At 36.5% G+C, this 17292-nt stretch overlaps 1 protein-coding gene across 3 annotated transcripts in view; it reads left to right on the forward strand.

The window, feature by feature from the left end:
* Positions 1 to 125: 125 nt before the first annotated feature.
* Positions 126 to 17292, forward strand: part of TSHR (thyroid stimulating hormone receptor) — a 67064-nt gene continuing 49897 nt past the window's right edge. For all 3 annotated transcript variants that reach the window (XM_026088887.1, XM_026088888.1, XM_026088889.1), the window contains exon 1: positions 126 to 318. In XM_026088887.1, coding sequence (XP_025944672.1) covers positions 149 to 318 — 170 coding nt within the window. In that variant the 5' untranslated portion in view covers positions 126 to 148. The remainder of the gene's footprint in view (positions 319 to 17292) is intronic.

A 17292-nucleotide genomic window follows, 5' to 3' on the forward strand; every position in this document is an offset into this window, starting at 1 on the left:
GGGGCCACCTTTCCGCGCCCCGCTCGGGGCGGAGGGAGGCGGACGGCGTCCGGCAGAGGAGCCGCCTTCCTCGGAGCCGCCTGGCGCCGCGGGGCAGCGGCCTCGCGCTCGGAGCAGCCGGGCGGAGCTGGAGCGAGGGCGGCGGAAGATGCTGTGCCTCCCGGCGGCCTTCCAGGTGCTGCTGGTGCTGGCGCTGCGCAGCCAAGGCACGGAGAGGTGTCCTTCAGCTTTGTGCGAGTGCTCTGACTGGGAGGACTACAAAATCACTTGCAGGGACATCCACTTCATTCCCAGCCTTCCACAGGACACCCAGACCCTGTGAGTACACCGGCGTGATTCAGGGGAGACCGTAACCCTCTGCGGGTGTTCGTATTTTGCAGGCAGGAGATGCAGCGAGCTCGCACACCCTGTGAGACTGGGGAGGGAAGTGGCGATGGGGAGAGCGCTATGACTTAGCTGGAAGCACAGCGTAACAGGAACAAGCACCGTGCAGAATCCACCTGTAGTCTGGGAGACACAAGAGAAGTGACCCTCCAACCTTAAGAAATAATTATCTTTTGAGCCTTAAAGTTCTGGGTAGGATATAGGAAAATCAAGTCACTGGACTGTCTGTAGGCAAACTGAATGGGGGGCTGGATTCTGTGTGGCATGTTCCCACAGGGGGAGGGGAAGGAAGGGTAAAGTAAACAGTTTTATTTAAAAAAAAAAAAAAAAAAAAAAAGGAATTGGATGTGCCCCCTCACAAACAGTTCCACGAAAGTTTCTGTACACTTTCAGCTTCTTTGCCAAAATCTGACAAAAAGAATTCATGGGAACAGAGAATGCCAATATACCATTTGGGAGACAGCCAAAATATTTTGTAAAAACAGAAGTGTGGAGTATGTGAAATAGCAGCAAATTTGGGGCTTGCCAAAGTGATATGCATTGTCCGACTAATTCAGGTACCTGAACACAAGTGCTTAGTACCATTACAGGCACCTCAGAATATCTTGTCTGGGCTCCAGCTGCCACTCTGGAAGAGTGTGTGTCTCTCCTAGGTCCTGTGCCATATCTGCCAGCCCCGTACAGATGTCTCAGACAACTCTAGGGCAACTAAAAGTGCTCCAGTCAGCTATATCTAAGCACCTGAATCACTCCCTGTCTTCTACTTTGTCTCATAAGGCACAAAATGTTTCTAATCTCAGAAGGGAAGTTCGTAAGTAAATTACTTTCTGATAAAATAAACAAACTCAAACTCAGTTGATTTAACTGCAAGATAAAACCATTACAGGTTGTTTGTTTCTTGATAATGACTCTTGGGACATTAACTGAAAATATGAGCCATTAAGTTGTTTGACTAATGGGCTTCTCAAGATTTTTTAACATCTGAAAATAAAGGTTTTTGCAAATTGATCACTTACCTGAAAACACAGAGAAAAATTGGTTTGTATTATTTCCTTATTTATACATGTCTTTATTTTTTGATTATTAGATTACAGTTGTGCAAGTATTTCAGATGATAAGTAAGATTTTAAATTTAACATTTTTGGTTTGAGATTGCAGTAATGTCAGTATATGTAACGTACAGTATGTTCTTTGTGATCTGTCATGACAATCTAGAAAATAAATGATCAGCGATTTCAGTTTATAGGAAAAATATGCCTTGGTTTTTGATACAGGCATTTAAAGTAGTTAACAGAAAAAATGAGGTCACATAATGAAATTGGATACTTCCTTTGAAAAGTGCTGGTATAGTGACTGCAAAGTACTTATCTATACAGGCTCACAGATAAAGTACTTAGGTTGCTGGAATTCTAGTGTTTTAAACACCAGCTGCACTGGGGGACTGTAAAATCATAGGCTGCTGCTTTTAGAAGAAAATAACACTGAGTGGGAATTTTATTTCCCTGAAAAAAATAATTAACAGGAAGAATTGAAAAAAATATTTTCTGATTATTAGAGTGTATCTTAATTGTCTGTACCAGTGGGGATGACCCTTGCAAACTTTTCAAGTGTATTGTTTAACATAGTCACTGCAAGACAAGAAAAAATTCCAGCAAATGAAAATTGTGATTCTGCACTGTATAGTATAAAAGGCAGAACATGTACAGTATAGTCTGTTTGGTTTGTAAATAAATGGTAAAATTCTCCATAGAAATAAGGAAAACAGCTCTTTAAAAAAAAAGGCTCTTTTTTTCTAAACTTCAGTGTGCAGGTTTCAATCTGGATATGTACATTTTCCCTCTGTGTTACTATCTGGATTGCTGAAGTCTGGCAGACTCTGTCTAATTCTGTACTTGCTCTGGGCAAATTAATTGCTCTTTCTTTTGCTCTCATGTATTAAATAGGAGCTAAAAAAAATTATTTTGTATCTGTTTTCCATTCAGAGCACTTTCAAATACTACAGAGTGACTTATTTTCACTTAAAGGGTAAAATAGTAAAAATGGTTTTCCTGAACAAGTGTGAGGCATTTGCAATGTTTTGTATCCTTCTGCCTTATAACTGGCAACATTTCTGCATTAGAGACAAAAGATTCCAAAATAATTAACATTTCTGTTATTGTTAAAAACAAACGAAGCCTTCTTTTGAAGAGAAGTATGTATGTGCATGTATGTGTGTATTGTGTGTTGAAAACCTCTAAAATTTTCCCCAAGTCCAGCAACTTTGTTACTTTAGATAAAGACCTTTTGCTTCATGGTTGTTACACATGAATCTGGAGTTAGTTTGAAGATTTTTAAACAGTCTTACATGGCTATTCAGTTTTGTAGAATCTGCAAAGCTGAGAGACTGCAGTGAATCTGGGAACACCTTGCCAGCTTTTGGAGAGGATGAGTTCTTTTCAGTGTGCAAGATCTTGAACTTCAATTAAAGCTTCATTCAAACTATTCAGTTGGGACTGCTCTCATTTCTCTGCCCTACTTTAGGAGAGTGGTGTGAGCCTTTTTTTTAACAAGACCTGCTTGTAAGAAATTGCAAAATATGTGTTTTTTTCCAAACTCCTCTAGTGGAACAGTGTTACAAACTTCAGGAAAGTGTGTTTGTTTTAGGCTGGTTTTAATGTATTTGTCCAAATATAATTAATGCAGGTGCATATCCAGAATGGCTCGGTGCACAAAAATTGTTCTTGGAGCTGCTTGTTTTTCAGTACAAGTTTTTTTTTCCTTTTTATCTTTGGAGTAAACAAGATGAGAGAAAAAGATTTTTTTTGTATGTTACAGGCAGAGCTTGTCATGCTGCCTAAAGATAAGGATTATATACCAATGCCATACCATGCTAGGAAAGCAATTCTAAGTGGTATGAAAATATATCTCATAACTGTTCCCCAAAGTGCTTTCATCTCCCTCCTCAAGCCCCTATATATGACTGGACAATAGGCAGCATCTCCTGAGGCTAGCTCAGAGCTCTGTGTGCTCTGAGTGATTATTTCCCACAAAATGGGTAAGGGCTGAGCTCTCCCTGCTTTTTTTTTAATTAATTTTTTTTTTCTAAAAGCAATGCTAATAAGGCTTCTATCCTCTACCCAGATGCTATTTTCACATCACTTTCATCATGTTTGGTTGAAATTGGACAAGAAGGAGTTAGGGGGAGAGTGGACCAGACAGACAGACAGATAGAGAGACACAAAGACAGTACAGTCTTTAGGAAAATGCTCTTTACATGAAATAATAAGCTACCATTATGCATCTGCTCCAGGCTAATGGCCATATGTAGGCTACTGGTCTTCAGTAAAGGCAGGTAACTCACCCTTCAGCGGCAAGTAACCATGACTTATGTCATGTTTACTATGTGCTAAGGGTGAGCACAGGGACACCAGGGTAACAAGGTGCCGTCTATCAGCTAGTTTGTTTAGTTCCCCATGCTGTTGTCAACTTTTGATAAAAAAGAGATATGGTAACTGTGCAATATATTTTATTCATTTACAATATGATATTTAGAACTAGCGATGAAGATATATCAAATATTCATAAATACTTATTGATAAAATGCCTTTTTGAACTAGAGAACAAAATATGTAGAGACTTACCAGCTTTTCCTGTGATAGCTGCATCATTAGCATCTACATTTTTCATAAGCTTAATGAGTATTTTAGAACATTTTGAGCTCACAGAAGTTATCAGTAAAACTGAAGGAGATGGAGTCTCTGTTTTACATTGAAAAAAAAATAAATTGGTTTAAAATTTTTCCCCAAAATCTTTGTCTTAGGGATTATTTTAAATTCAAAGATATCCTACCTTCAGGTGAGCTCAGTACTGTTGTCAGTTACTTTTCTACCTCAAGAACCAAAGGCTTATACTCTGAGTTTGAGTCTTGAAACGACTAAATAACCAGACTGTGTATTAAAAAATCTGGCTGGATTTCCAGGAGARTGTGGAGGCGAGGGTTACTTTAAAAAAATCTAGTGAACCATGTAAACCTAAGTTGAAAGAATGTTAAATATTGGGCAAAGACTCAGAAGTGAGGAACTGCCACAGTTATGCTTGTGTATGAAACCTTAACTCTTCACTTTTGCTTCTATGCTAATACTAATTTTCAGTTATATTATATGCTTTTTTCCTATAGGACCGCTGCATCAATCAGCGTCCCAGATCCACAAAGCTTACTGTTATGGACAATTACTAATATTTTATTTTGTCTTCATTCAGAGTATATATTCCACATTTTATTTCCTCTGTACCTTTCAGACCCAGGTCAGAATACAGAATCGGTAATTCTATCATGATCTTTTTATAGGCTTCATTAATTCAGAATGAAGTATGTAGCCTCCTAAATGCATCTTCATAAATGACCTTGTGACACACCCACATAATTATTATCCCTATTTTAATGAAGTGCTGAGATTCTAAAAGAACAGGAAAAACACTAACATGGTTAAGCAGCCAATTAAAGCAAGCTATTGGAAGTAAAAGAGCATCCTTCAGAAAATGGAAGTCATGTCCAAATGAGGAAATCTCTGGGAAATTCAAGTAACACAGAACAAAAAGATTTTTGATTTTATTGACTACATCTCCGTTGACTATGCCAGGAGCTTGTTCACCTAACTCACAAGTCCTACATGCAGGTTCTTATCTATAGATAGCTAAATCTTGAGCTGATTCCTTTCTTTATTCTCTGCATGGAGTTGCAATTTTGCTTCTCATGGCCTTGTTGATCCTTGGTCTGCTTTTGGAATGTTAACTGCAGTATGTTCCTGTGAAGGGACATTTTTATGGCTATTGCTTCTGTCTTGGGAAAAACTGGTCATGTTTGCCCATGTGGAAGATGTGGTTTGTCAGTTAGCGTTGTCTTCCTCCTGTTCAGTTATCAGATAATGTCTGTTTCTATTTTACATAGGCTACATAGGTCTTCTCTACATTTCCTCAACACTTATGTCCTGCTGAGCATCACCAAATTTTTTATTTGATTTATCAGAGAGAACATAACCAAATTTGAAGTAGAATTTATGTTGTGGGGTTTTTTTAATTCAAACTTTTTCCTTGGAATTTTACAGGCATGCTTGCCTTTTAATGCCAGAACTAAAAATAAGCAGAAGCTACTCAAGATGATTATTTACCAGTAACTTTTTACTTTTGTATGTTCACATTCCCCTTCTTTGCTTCTTTGGTACCTCAGGTGAGGAATTCAAAGGAGCTGAGGAGTAGCTGGGACTCTTTTTTGCGTTGGAATCCTCTGGGCTGGGAAGGAAAGCAACTCTGATACCCACCGCCCTCTGGAAAATTTCTAGAGACTGACATCAGGCTGATAAATTCTGCAGAGGGAGAACTCAGAGAACTGTGGTTTCAGATAAATAACCTTTTATATCTCATGGAGAATTTGTATAAACTCTTAAAACTGAAAAGAGAAAAAAAAGATTCCTATTTCTCCCTGAAGGTTTGCCACCAGGTATTATCAGTAGTTGAAAAGATAAAAATCTTACTGTTCCCTTTGAGCGAGCTTAATTGCCATTAGAGAAAGCAGGGATTACACAGACCCACTGTAAGAAAACTAAACCTATAGTTTGCTGTTTTAGTTTCATAGAGTTTGATAATGCAGCTTTTGCCAACATCTTTTAGAAACTAGACTCCTAACACCTCGATAAGATGTTGTCTTAATTACTTCTTAAAAAAAAGGATCATGAATGACTTTTCATCTGCTGCCATTTAAGTGCAGTAAAAAGAGGGTGTTTGCTTTCTAACAACCATTTAAAAAAACCCCCACAGATTCTTGTTTGTGAACAGTAGCTTGCAAAAATGTGTGATAATAAAATGCTAGGTGCTTATTTATGAACTTCATTTGTTTTCCCCTTAGTAAGCTATAGAAGCATAGATTTTAAGGTCAAGAGGGCTCACTGGATCATCTAGTCTGACATTCTGGATGATAAAGACCATGAAACTTCCCTGAAATGTGTACTGCTTCAAGTCCAATAGCTACAGTTAAATTAGAGTTCATTTTTCTTTTTTTTTTTTTGATAGAAAAATCATATTCTATTGGCTTTTAAATGATCATTAACAAGAATAAATAATCATTGACAAAAACAGGAATTGACAGTTTGTTCAGATGGTCAATCATCCTTGCTTTTTGATTGTGTTTGTAGTTACTTCTGGTTGGGACAAAGTGGGGATTTGTATTCACACTGTTTACTTTAGGCATCTAATTTGTGCACCTACAATTGCCATTCTGGAGGCACCAACCTGCACTGACTGTTCAGGAAATTGAAGCTTCTGGTTTTGATCCTCTGAACTACACATAAGTAAAGTGCCAGAACTACCCTGGAATAAATGGCGTAAATACACCCATTTCTCTCCCAAGATGAAAACTGGGTAACCGTAGCATTACACCACTGGATTTTGTAGGGCCCTTATCTGTCAGATGAAAGAAACCTACATTCTCACAGTTGAGATTATGATCAATCACTCCTTTTCTTTTTGATAAATTAGACAAGTTAAGATCCTGGTGCTTTTCACTGTAAGGCATGTTTTTCAATACTTTATTTAAACCTGTGATTCCTTTCTGGACTGTCTCCAATATATCTACCTCCTTCTTACACTATAAGCATCAGAACTGAATTATCCATATGTACTATTAAACCTTTTGGGGTGTGGAATTCCAATCAGTCATCAGCTGAGCCTACCCCTCCAGTCCTTCTCAAAGCCTTTGTTTCTGAGAATAGCATCTGCCCAACCTGTAAGAAGAATCTTACAGTTCTCCACAGACAGACAAGTATGATAAGAACAGGTCAAGAACATGTGATACTCCCCTAACACTCTCCCAGCTTCTGACCATTTGAAGCTGAAGGAATTTCCTGAGCCTGTTCATTAATGCATTTGTTTGCCAATTCTTTAATCCTCAGTGGATCTCTCTTCCAACTGCATGTCCAGTCTTGTCTTGTGTGTCAACTTCTTGTATCCCTATTGTCTTTTGACGAGGAGTTCCACAGGTCTACTGCCTGCTGCATGAAGAAACACTTTGCTTTATTTTTTAACCTCCTGAACTTGACTCCCCCTATCTTCATATCTATGGCACTTTGTTCTCCCTGTCCTGCCTGATGCGTAGACTTCCATCATATGCCCCTTCTCTAGGCTGAAGGGGACAGGCTACCCAGTTGTTTCTTCTATGGAAGCCATTCCATACCTTTGATCATCCTTCCTGCTTTCTCTGAATTTCTTCCACTTCTAAATAAATATTCTTTTCCAGATGAGAATACAAGCACTCCACGGGATATTCAAGGTTCAGGCAAACCATGAATTTGTACAGTGGCATAAGTAGGTTCTCTGTTCCTTTCTTAGTATTTTCTTATATTTGATTTGCTTTATTGACTGCTCCCAAGCACCGATTCCATGTTTTCATGGAACTGTTTAACATAATGCCAAGATCTGCTTCTGAGTGGAAATGATCAGTTCAGAACCTGTCATTTTTTGTGTATGTGACAGAAGGATTTGTTTTCCCCATGTGTATTATTTACATCTATTGACACATCAGATTTCATTTACTGTTTTATTTTCCAGCCACTCAGTTCTGTAAGGGCTTTCTGAAATTTCTCTCAATCAGCTCTTCACATTACTACCACAGTAACTTTCTATCATGACTAAACTTTGTTACCTCACTGTTCACCCTCTTTTCCAGCTCATTTATGAATGTATTAAATAGCAGAAGTCCTATCCCAGATTCCTACAGAAATTCACTTACTCTTATCCTTTGTTTCTTATTTTTAACCAATAATTTATCTGGACTGTATTTATCTAAATTGTCAGAATCTTGGAAATGAACTAGAGTTTTTTTTCTAAGAGGAGAAGAAATTTTTCCTTGTACATGGAACTGCCCTCTTGAGGGGGTATAATTGCATAAACTTCTTTTTAATATGTAAAATCCTGACATAAACACTTATGCATGCTGGAAAGTAATAGTGAAAACTACTCCTTGTTTAAGGAAAGATAAAAATAAATGTATCACCTTAGGAAATGCTGAATATGCTCTCTTTGATCAGCCTCAAAACCTGAATTTATTTACTTTATTATAATCAGCTTTATCACAGTATTGTAGTGCCATGTTTGCTGTCTTTGACAGTTAATCTAAGATTTTATTTCTAAACCTGAAGTGGTGCAGACTCTGAAATTCCAACTTGTGCATCATTGCTTTTGTTACTGCTAATAAAAATGTGATAGATGCAGACCAGGTTCCCTACCAGCATGTGTTAGTTTCCCAGGCCTTTCTTTGAGGATTTTAGACAATCTGACAAGCACACAAAAAGGCTTTGAGAGGCTACCACTGGATTTTTAATACTGTTCTGGATCCTCTCTTAAAAGAGGTTAAGCTTTAAGTATACATTTGCTTACCAGTGTAGCCCTTCTCATACTTACCCATATTTAATTTGCCTTCTCATCATCACTAGTCAACTGTAGTTCATCCCATACATTCCTCAAAAAGGACAAATAAAACAAATTATATTCAATATTTCATTTATTATTATTATTATTATTATTACTGTCATCTGTGGACCAAAACCCTATAACTGCAGGTAGTGTAAAATACAGGACACAGATGGTTCTTGCCTCCAAAAAATAATGTAGGAATACAGATAGATATAGACAAACAGGGGAGGGCATGGCATCTATAGGGCAGTAGAAATCTGTATATTTACAGATATGTTATATACACATTTCTGAAATACTTTTCTTTAAGGTAGGGCTCTGTCATTATTGTGAATTACAAATGAAAGGAATTCACAGTACGCTAATAGGAAACCCAAATTACTTATTTACGTCTGTTTTCAGTAGAAATTCAAGCAGTTCTGAAATGACCTCCTGTTTAGTTTTATTTTTGAAAGTCATTTTGTGAATCTCAACATTAGTATTATAATGAGTGTCTCTTTACATTTTCCTATGTGCTTTTAATGTTTGTCATATGCCCCAAAAAAGTAGGTTTCAGAGATCTTCCTGAACTTTAACCATTTCTGACTGTTTTTAAAGGCCTCTGAGGTTTTTAAAGTCTGTTTCCATTCTATCACATGTGATCTCAGCACAGAGTGGCTTTCTTTGTCTCACAAAAACAGATGTTGCTTTTTTGTTCATAAGGAATTGCAGGAAATTTCTTAATTTACCTTAGAAATGTAAAGAAAATTATTAACTAAAGCATACTGTTCTCTAATCCCTGCTCAGCTAGTCAAATTCCAATCAAATCCCCTCTTTATTCCCAAATAAAGCTACAGAGATTTCTTCAAGGGACATGGTTCAAGTGGTCTGTAACGGAAATACGACCTACTGTAATGTTTTCACAGTCTGGGAGAATGGCCTCTGTACTGTAACTACTTTTTAATCCATATGTATGACTCATACAGAAATAAGAAAATCAACAAAAAAGTTAAAAAAAAATGGTGAAACAATAGGAAAATGGGGAGAGAGAAGTGCCAGGTAGAAAAAGAAGGCATAGTTTTGGTGGCAAGGATGAAAATTCTCCTTTTGTGGGTCTGTGGTACAACTGTTTTCTTCCTGACCTCCAGTAAAAACATAGCACTGTTTCAAGGAGTTGTGATTTTGCATTTGGTATAGGCATACGTGTTCAGCATTATGTCAGGAACAAATGTTTTGCTGAAACTAGCAAAGGTTGCAAAGGGCAAGGACAGGAACTTTTGTAAGTACATTATCAGCAAAAGGAAAACCAAGAAAACTGTGGGTTCACCACTCAGTCAGACATGGCACCTAGTGAAAAGGGACATGGGAGAGGCCTCAATGCTTTCGTTGCACTGTTTTTTTTATTGATAAGATCTGCTGCCAGGCCTCCAAGGTCCCTGAGCCTAGCAGCGCAGCCTGAGGAAATGAAGCATTACCTGCAGTAGAAGAAGGCACAATAAAGAACCACTTAAGTAAAATGGACATATACAAGTCCATGGGACCAGACGGCATGCACCCAAGGTGATGAGGGAGCTGGTCAATGTCACTGTGAGGCTATGCTTTATCATCTTTGAAAGTCTTGGTGATCAATGGAAGTTCCTTGTGGCTCAAAAAGGCAAGCCTCACACACGTCTTCCATAAAGGCAAGGAGGAGGACCTGGGGAAGCACAAGCTGATGGCTCCTACTTAGTAATTTCTTGTAAGCGAGTCATTCTGTACTTTCAAACATCTTTTTGTAGGTGCTATTTACTATACCTCCCCAGTTAGGGAAGATCAAGATCCATGCAGTAGCATAAAGATTTTCTCTGTTTTGTTCTTTATTCCTTTCTTAATAATCACTAACATTCAGTTTGCCTTTTTGACCTCTGCTGAGCAGCTGACAGTGATTATAGGCGCTATAGGCATTATTAGTGGTCCTCTGATTATAAACCATAATAGCCAGCAAATAAAAGTCTGGTCTTACTGCCTTTCCCAGAGGAAGGGGACCTCTTCTGACTGCTGTTTTCTGAAATTTCATAATCCCATTTGAACTTTCTTTGCAACCATTAATAGACTCTCAGCTTGATGTTTTAGAAACTCGTCTCTACTGCATCCTGCGGTACATGCACCTTCCCGTGCTCATGGAGCAAGGTATTGTTCCTTTCGGGAAAGTGGCCAGCAGGGCGAGCACATATTGTCAGATAAGTCCTCTTCAGAGAATTAGTTTATCAGAATATATCATACTGATCTTTAAGGAACATTTGGGTATGAGAGGAGACTGAGAAGGGCTTCAGAATAGATCATACTGAACACCTGCCAGTAATGTTAGGCAACTATTATTTTTATTAGTAGTTGTCAGGAATAAATCTAGGTATGAAACCTTTTTTTCTGTGGAACTCTGTCTTAGGTATCAGGGATAAGAGGTAAAACCAGAACAGAAATCTGCACCATTTCTACCCACTGTGTATTTTATCTACAGAAGAATAGAATATTACTAATAGAAATCTTGAGTAAAACAAATGTTTGCTGTTACAATAAAGACATTAAGTAGAGAAATCTAGGGAATCAGTAAAAGCTATTGAAGTAGGAAAAAAGTAGGAATAAAACTGAATAAAGACTTTTAGATATGGACTCATAAAAATTATAGAGAAGTTTGTATGCATTCCACTGTATGAGCATAAATGGGAGAAATTACATATTTTTCTTACTGGCTGGCACTATTAGGGAGACACTCTAGAAGCCTTTGCACCTTCCTTTTTCATGGCATAAAAGGTCAGGGGAGCAACAATGTCTTTAAGGTCTATTTTACTACACATGGCTGAGAGATAGCTTTCTAACAGTTTTCATATTATGCCATCTAGCTAGTTTAACTTTTTCATGCATTATACATGGTATAGTGTTAACATGGTAGGCTATTAATAGTGTTTTAGTGTTAGGTTTCCTATCAGATAATATTTCAATATGATTTTTATTACCTTTACTGGCTCTTCAGTTTCTATATTTAAGTATCTCCAAATCCACGAGAGAAAATATCTCAAATGTTATGTATTGTGTGACACAACCTTTCTTCTTAAAGATTGTAATTTAAAATTTTAATTTTCATTATATGGATATCTCTTACAGGTAACTGCTATGTATTTTAGTGAGTTTGTTTCTATTTCAAAACAAGATCAAAAGATTTCTTAAAAAAGATTTCTGTAAAATTAATCCATGATATTTTATTCAGATCCAGGCAGATCACACTCTCTTGCTTGATAACAAGGGAGAACTTGTTTTATTTTAGCATGTGTCAGCAGCTTATTTTCTATGTTGAGATTTAAATGGTAAAGAATTCACTGTAGGTGCTATGATTGCTTCCACTTAAGTCAGTAGTGTTGGATTTTGCAAAATCCTGAGTATAATTGTTTCTCATTGACTTGCGTAGGGTGTTACGACATTGACTGGATAGCAGACTCTAGAACAGAATAGAATCTGTTGACATAAAAAGTTTTCTTTATTGCAGATGGGACAATTTTTTTGTATCTTGAGTAATACAAGATACTTTTTCTATTCTCTAAAATACTAGTTACCACCTAAAAGAAACCTAAGAACAGCTGACAAGTTGCTATTCTATTGAGATTTTTTTACCATGTGTCTTGAGGATGCATAAGGGCTGAGTCCAGCAAAACACTAAAGCACATGCTTGAAGCTAAGTTTTCAAGCAACTGAGATCGTACCACATACTTCTCATCCCTGTTTTGGCAGACCAGTCTGTCACAGTATTCCAGCTATAATTCATGTGAAATTGTTCCATCACAGTTGTTGAGGAAGGCCGATCACTTAGATTATTTAAAATTACTTCCTAATATGGTCCAATTTCCCAGATATAATCACCTTTTTTAGACTGTTCTGAAGTTCTGTAAACCCACGTTGCAGAAAATACCAGAAATTCCTTTATTTTGGAAATATATAAAAAGTCTGTGCCAGTCAAATTTGTGAAAAGTTGTCTTCTTAACTGATAACAATAGAAAATGTTCTTATCTTTTTGCAAAATAGCCCGTAAACAGGTACTCAGTAGTTGCAGTATATTGTAATCCTCTCAGCTTTTTCTTTCCTTTTAGAGTTATATCAATAATCTCTGTCCTCTCAGTTCAGTAGAAGGCTATTGTGTGCTTCTGAAGTGGAATGTGTTGGAAATTTCATGTCAAAAGAAAACAGTGTAATGAAAACTGACTGCAGTAACAATTCAAGATTCAGTGAACTGTAACACTTAGAGAATCAATCTGTTAAACAACTGTTGAAATTTTCTCATAAGATAGACTTTTTAAACTCTGTTGTAAAACAGAGTTTTTTACTATTAAGATGACTAAATTATCTCCTAGGTGTTGAAAAGATAAAAATGAGTTTCTCCTGCCTGATTACCATTGCCTTTTGTGACAATGTTAGCATTCCTGTTTATGTGAACTTCTTCTTAGCATCTATAAAAAGAAGCATCTGCAGTTTTCCCACTTTTCTATTGAGCAAACTGTGTGTGTAATTACAGCATACTGAAGTAATGCATATTTCTACAGGGAATAGGAATGACTTTGTTTTCCACATACACAGTTCCTAGCACTGGCTGGCGTTCTGTGCCATGACACAGGAATTTTAAGTTCTACAATGATACAAGAAATACTACTGCTGCAATAGCTAATAAGAAGTGAAAAAATTGCATTTTATTTGAAATGAAATATTTCCATTTGTGAAAAATGTAGCTGGTGAATAGGCTGCATGTCTGCATTGTGTTCGATATTTGCATGTGATGTCTCATCACACTTGATTGAAGAACTTGACTTCTACTATCTTTATTTGGTGCTAAAACAGCAGTTATATGTAGGTATTATCAGTACCATGAAGTGTATTCATCACCTTTGAAAAAATGTGAGTGACATCCTAAACTGATATAAGCTGATAATTTCAGAGATGGCTACCAGGTCTGTGCAGAACTCATTTTATGGGTATGTTTGTAGGGCCTGGAAACACATGTACCAAAAATCAGTTACTTAGATTATTTTTAGAGGTTTTTTTCATATTTGAATATTTCTCATACTAATTTATTCTCTAGTTAAATTTGCCCTGCATAAAGAGAAAATATTTAAAACACCTTTAAAATTATGACGGCTGATTAATACTTCTAGTTTTAATGCATAAAGGCAAACCTCAGTGGAGAAAATAATATATATCTTTCATGCATTTAACACAAAGGCCTTAGAATGACTTTATCATTATGCAGCACAGTTGCATATGATTTTTATAAAGACTAACAACTAATCTTAATTTGCTATAAATTGAGATGTGACTAGTCACCATTTAAAATGTCAACGTTTTGCTTTTAAAGTCTTTAAATTGTGTTGGCCTTTACTGATTTTTCTGAGAGAATATTTTGTATTTGAAACACTCGTGGATTTTTGGACAAAAGAAGGTAAATGATTTCATGACATATTCAGTCCCATAGAATTTTACTGAATCACGTATTTAAAATGTAACTTTAAAATTAGGGAAGTGATCTCTTGTCATTTCTTAGGATTGACAACTGTGTCATTGCAAGAGTATTACTTTAACTAAATCTTCAGCAAAAATTCACAAGCGCACATGGAGGTATTGTCTTCGATGTGATCTTTCTACTATGACACCCAGGAAATAATTCTATAGCTTTCATTTTGTATAGCCACCTTTCTTCGGCATTGAAATGTGTATTAATCTTATCTAAACATTAAACCATTATCTAATTTCCTATTTGTTTTTCTCTTCAGCTTTTAAAGACAGTGATTATGGTCTTACTTGCTCAATCAGCATCTTTTAGCAGTTCTCTGTTTCAGTGCAGTTCCTCATAGAATTCTTTGTTACTGCTTTTTTTCCAGTTCTTTCAGATTCTCTACTGCTTAGGATTAAATGCCTCTAGCTTGTATATATTTGAATTGCATGCTTTCTTCAGTCCTGACAGTTCTGAAATCCATTAATGACATTAGCAACCTACTGGTTTGGTGATAAACGGAATGTAACGTTCATGAAAGCCAGTGCTTCTTGTTAAGTCTTCATTTATTACTCAAACGCAGCAAGAAGGTAGGTGATCACAAACTGAACAGGAATGAGCTCTGAAATTGTGAACTGGTGGTTTTTGCTTTGCTGTATGATTGCAGGTAACCAAACTGACATCTTGCCTGTCAGTTTGACAGGGTCCATGTGCATCTGATCATTGCTTAGGAAGATGATATGTTTGTGATAAGAACTGTTTTTCAATACAGAATTCTACCAAATGCTGACCTGCACACTTACATTTGAAAAGGAACTAGCATTCCTTTAATTTCCTAGGTTTTGGCCAGTTCCAATGTATAATTTATAATATTCTTTTGAACTGCTAATTAATTTTGGGAAAGTAGCTAAGTAGCCCGTTGGCATATTCATAAGTGATTTTCTCCTTTTAGAGCTGCTTTGCTGTTAGAGTCTTCCCATCAATCTTATCATGTTGGTAATACTAGCATTAGACACTAGGTGGTAATAGTTTTCTGGTACTTTGTATAAGCAGAAGCTAACCATGCATTTCACTATGTGGTTTGCCTTTTTATTGTTATTTTGCTCCATTGAAAGACTACAAAGCATTAATTTCAGTATCATCAGAACAAACCTGAATTTTTACTTTTATTCAGTTTGTGTCGGGGTTAGCAGAATATAACAAATTAGATGTTAATGTGTCAATGTTAACCTCCCAACCCTTGAGAGGCGTGTAGCTAAGTTCAGTTGTAGAAATCATCTTTAGAAAAGAGCACTGCTTTTTATAGATGGCTTTAGTGTGAGCTATTAGATAATATATTACACATGTCAGCAAACTATTGTGGGAACTTTAACCTGGAGTGAGGATTCATCAGCAGTGAGAAATAAAGCTTTCAAGTGGTTCACCAAATGAGCCAGAAAACAATAGAAATGTTTTCTGTTTAGATGTCCCTGTGTTCCGTCAGACCTAAGTCTGAAACTTGTTTTCACTCTGCAAGTATTTTGGCTACACAGTGCATGTTGTTAGTGCTAGTTATCAGATGAATGTGTGCTTTCTTTAGTGAGGAAAGATGAAGGTGTGATTTGAGTAGATGTATACCTCTCCTAGATTTTATCCTGGATTTTTTTTTTTGCTCTAACACAAGAGAATAATAGAAATGATTTAGTCGAATGCAAGTAGGCATAGGCTGTGGCAGTCACATATGTGCACAGATTACTTGTACCTCTCAAACGGAAAATGTCTTGACGTTTCTCTGATCCTGGTTGCTAGATATTTCTAATATTCACCAATTTCAAATGTTTGAAAATGGTTAACACTGAGAACTGAAATACATTTCTATCAGAGTTTTCAGTTTAAACACTATATGCCAGACACCGACTTTTATAAGTCATGGGCCAGATTCCATTCTTGTGTATATGCACAGTCAAAGGAGAACTTGAATCGTAAAGAGTTTCATTTGAATTTTGCTGTAGCTTTTCGCTAACATTTTCTCTCTAACTGTATTTAGTGTTTCAAAAAATTTTGATTATGCTGTAAATTCTGACTTCAGCACACAAGTGATGTAATTATGACTCTGTTGTCTACCCTCTTTGTGAGTTATGAAATTCTCGTAGCCTTAAGGAGTAGATTTCTGAGAACCGTTTTTATCAAGAGCTTTCAAATTCCCCACTTAAACAGTTCCTTTGTGCCAGTCATGGAAAACATTTGTATGGAAAACATTAAAATAGAGGGCTGTTAAATGTACAGTTGAGAGGATAATCTGTATAAACAGCTTGTAGTGCAGTAGAGTTAGTAGAGTTCTTCTATTTTTCTAATCTTTATTATTAGTGGGATTTTTTTGTGAAATCTTTTTTTTCCTTGTTTTGAACCATCTGTAAATCACATATTTTAATGGGTTACCATTTAAAAAGTGCAGTCTAAAATAAAAAAAAAATCACTGTGATACAACAGAATATACTTAAGGCAATCAACACTACTAATTACATCACAATTAACATCACTTGCTTAGTTTACAGGACTGAGATTCATTATCTTATGCTTGCTTTAAGCTGCCTAGTCTTAGATAGGTCTAAGATATAGGACTGATAAGATATGTGTCTAAGTGATAGGACTAATTAATACTTAAACCAAGAAAATGTTCATTCAGCAAGATAGTTCCAAACGGTTTTGAATGTAGGCACCAGCAACCCCAAGAATGGAGTTCTTTGGTGCAGTACCTTGAGGACACTAGATTAAATGTCATAGGAGAATAAAATGCAAATGATAAACAAATCAGTGCTTAAATTGTACCAGAAATATAGTGTTTAAGAAAGATACAACATTATCATCCAGTCGATGCTTAGGTATGCTCCGTGCACTGATACTGTGGGGTCATGGTCATTAAAATGAGGCAAATATATTCAAGCTTGAATACTTCACTCTCCACTCTCCACTTACTTGTATCTGCATTTCTAAATTAG

Source organism: Apteryx rowi, unplaced genomic scaffold (assembly GCF_003343035.1).
Source record: "Apteryx rowi isolate R43461 unplaced genomic scaffold, aptRow1 scaffold_793, whole genome shotgun sequence".
NCBI lineage: Eukaryota > Metazoa > Chordata > Aves > Apterygiformes > Apterygidae > Apteryx > Apteryx rowi.